Here is a 3,398-nt window from a genome sequence, read left to right as displayed (position 1 = left end):
CATTGTATCAATGTTTGTATATAAAATTATGATTAACGTAATTATAAAATTGTTTGTCAAGAGAATAAAATTATACAAATTTTAATGATAATTTTAATATTCTCAAACTATTAATGTACAATAAGAATTCATCTATTAGTTTCTAGAATTTCTAAATTTTTTTAAGTGATAGTAACAAATTTTAATAAATAAATAGATTTAGTAAGACATTTTGTTATTACCTTTTTATTATAGGCTCTCAAAAATTTCTCTATATACCACATTCATCGTGCAGTTATCTTTCAAGTGTCCATGATCTTGCAATAGCACTCGCAGACCATCTTTACTCGTTACCCTTGAAAACGCAACATACAATTGACCATGGGTGAAAACTGGCCTCAGAAGGTAAATTCCAACTTTCGATAGAGTTTGTCCCTGTGACTTATTTATTGTCATTGCAAATGACATGATAATTGGGAATTGTCTTCTTTGAAACCTGACCAGCAATGCTTCATTATTTGGAATTAGATTCAGTCTTGGGATAAGAACAATACTTTCAGCTTTGTTACCAGTTAAAGTCTTGCATTCTATTACATGATTTTCCATTCTTCTAACTTGCATTCTCGTTCCATTGCACAAACCATTAGTTTGGTCTATATTCCGCAGCAACATAACAGGAGCGCTAACCTTCAGAACCAACTTGTGTGGTGGTAGACCTGAACAATTTATTCCATTTAGAATCTCTGGCGAAAAAGCATCTAACTCAAATTTCATATTTCCCTCTTCAGCACGCACAGAGTCTAAACTTAAGTAGACTCTTTCTTGTCCAGGTAATTCTGCAGTCATCTTGTTGTTGACATCAGTGACACAATCCAAAGTTGGTGCAAGAATTGCTCTACCCTTGAAATAATTTTCAACGGATAAATTGGATAACATATCTAGATATACGAAATCAATGAGGTCATCCAAAGCTGTCTCAGAATTTTTAATCAAAATGTCAGATGGTATATGAACGATCGATTCATCATCTGTTGTATCACCAGCCAAACCATCACCAATTTTGAGTAGCCATTCTGCAAAATTTTTGAGTTCTTGTATGTTGTTGTTTTCATCTAGTGACAATCTCATATTTTTTGTAAGTTTCAAAATCTTACAGTTATGCCACAAATATGAAGAATTAATAGAAGACTGAATTATATCTTGCCTTGAGTCTCTGGGAATCACTGGTAAAATTTGTCTAAAATCTCCTCCAAGAACAACAACTTTACCTCCAAATGGCAAATGAGTATTATACGAATCTGAGCACCTTAAGATGTCTCTGAGGCATTTGTCTAAAGCTTCGTAACAATACTTATCATTGGAGCTTCATCCCATATGATTAATTTGGCCTTGGATATTAACCTTGCAAGAGAACTTTCCTATTTAATGCTACACAAAAAATCCTCATTTATGGCCAAAGAAATTTTAAACCTTGAATGTGCAGTTCTTCCATTAGGCAACAAAAGTGCAGCAATCCCACTCGAAGCAACATTTAAAACTATACCTCCTTTAGATCTAATTGAGCATGATATAGTTGACCATAAGAATGTTTTTCCACAACCACCTTGACCGTATAAGAAGAAAAGTCCACCCATATTACCGCTAACAGCACTAATTATTTGATCGTATGCAAATTTCTACTCATTAGTTAGCCTTTTTAAATACCCACTTAATTCATTCGCAAGAGCATTAACGTCAAAATAATTGAAACAATTGACTATTACGACTTATATATATATATACACTCACACTAATAATTACAAACGATATGAATTTTTAATGGAAATACTTGATACTAATAAAAAAAATTATATAAATAGAAATTATTTAATTTTAATTTCAATTTCATATAACTATTGGTTTTCAAAAATTATGGAATCTTTTTTGACATATGTATTATGCCATACGTATAAATTATACGGGTTATTATATAAATTCATATATATGCATAACAAAATAGTTTAATATTATATATTTTTTACATTAATTATATGCCAATATTTAAAAAAAGAGATAAAAGGAGAAATATATAAATATGTATAATATTATTGCTATATATGAAGTAGTTTTATATTGCTTTAATTATAGAGACTTACTATAATTATATAAAATTTAATTTGAGGAAATAATTTTCCTTGCCATAAATAATATACTAAAACTGTTAGTATATTATTTTCTTTATGGTTAATTAAATTTATCAATGAATTTTCCGTGTAAATCGTTATTATCCAGTTTTTAATAAATACTTAATATACAAAATTTGAAATTAAAAATTATTATTACTAATTCAATTAACTGGTTAATTGAGTAATAATTGTCAAATTATTAAGGTATAAAATCATTGATTTACTCAATTGATTTTCATATATTATTTATATTTCAAGTAATAATTTAAAATTATATTATTTACCCAGTTAATAATACTATTATTAAAAATTATTTTTTGTATTAATTTTTAAATCAATTATTAAATAATTATTTTTGTTAAGATAATTGTTTATAAATTATTTCAAATTATATTTTGTTAAGATATAATTATTTAGATTATTACTCATGGCACGGGTATAATTTCATTTTATACCAATTAATCAATTATAATTATATGACACGGGTGTAATTTTAATTTATCCACCGATTATTGGCAAATAAATTTTATTCCAATTATAAATAAAATCTGTTTTTATTGGTAAATAAATTGTCTTTAGGTCAACGATTTAATATATGTGTAGGTTTATTTTTTTGTCAAATATAATGAAAATACAAATAAAGAAATAAAGGATAAAAATAAACTTAATAATATCCGACACTACTTCATTTTATTAAATTATTTAAAAATAGCACATCCACAAAAAATAATCGTAATATATAAATTGAGGTAATAATTTAAAATTCTATAATTATAATTTAATCAAATACTAATAGTAAAACCAAATTACCTAATCAATATTGAACCTATTCTAGTCTTTAGTCACATATAGTATAGAATCATTCTTGTAACAACAACCAACTGAAATAACATCGTAAGTTTCAATATTTAGAAGTCGTGCAAAATCAGACCATCCTCTTGTTAGATAAGTTTCATCATCCGCTATCCATGCAATGCGGCAATGTATAGAATTGCCACACCAAAAAACCAAACTAACTCTTATTCCCCTCAATAGCATTGCATGCATGCAAAAGAAAGCTGGTAATTTCTGAAAAAAATCAAAATATGTTAAAAAATTATTTTAATAATGAATAGCTTAAACTAAGAAAATTTAAATATATTACCAATCGTTGAAATTGCATATCTGAATTTGTCATGAATTTAGCAAAACTGAACACTTACATCCTTCGGTAAAAGTAGAGACTATTGCCTCTTCTTTGAACGCTTACATCCA

The 3,398-nt window shown here is 27.0% G+C and overlaps 1 protein-coding gene across 1 annotated transcript; it reads right to left on the bottom strand.

Annotated features, from left to right (window-relative positions):
- Nucleotides 1-228: 228 nt before the first annotated feature.
- On the bottom strand, nucleotides 229-1,613 carry LOC140175160 (uncharacterized). The gene is made up of 2 exons (XM_072202096.1): nucleotides 1,450-1,613; nucleotides 229-1,297 (listed from the first exon to the last, which is right to left on the bottom strand). Exons 1-2 carry the CDS (start codon nucleotides 1,611-1,613, stop codon nucleotides 229-231), a joined length of 1,233 nt encoding a protein of 410 aa, XP_072058197.1.
- Between the last annotated feature and the right edge of the window lie 1,785 nt (nucleotides 1,614-3,398).

This window comes from Arachis hypogaea, chromosome 9 (genome assembly GCF_003086295.3).
Source record: "Arachis hypogaea cultivar Tifrunner chromosome 9, arahy.Tifrunner.gnm2.J5K5, whole genome shotgun sequence".
Taxonomy (NCBI): Eukaryota; Viridiplantae; Streptophyta; class Magnoliopsida; order Fabales; family Fabaceae; genus Arachis; species Arachis hypogaea.
This window is presented reverse-complemented; position numbering and strand designations above follow the sequence as displayed.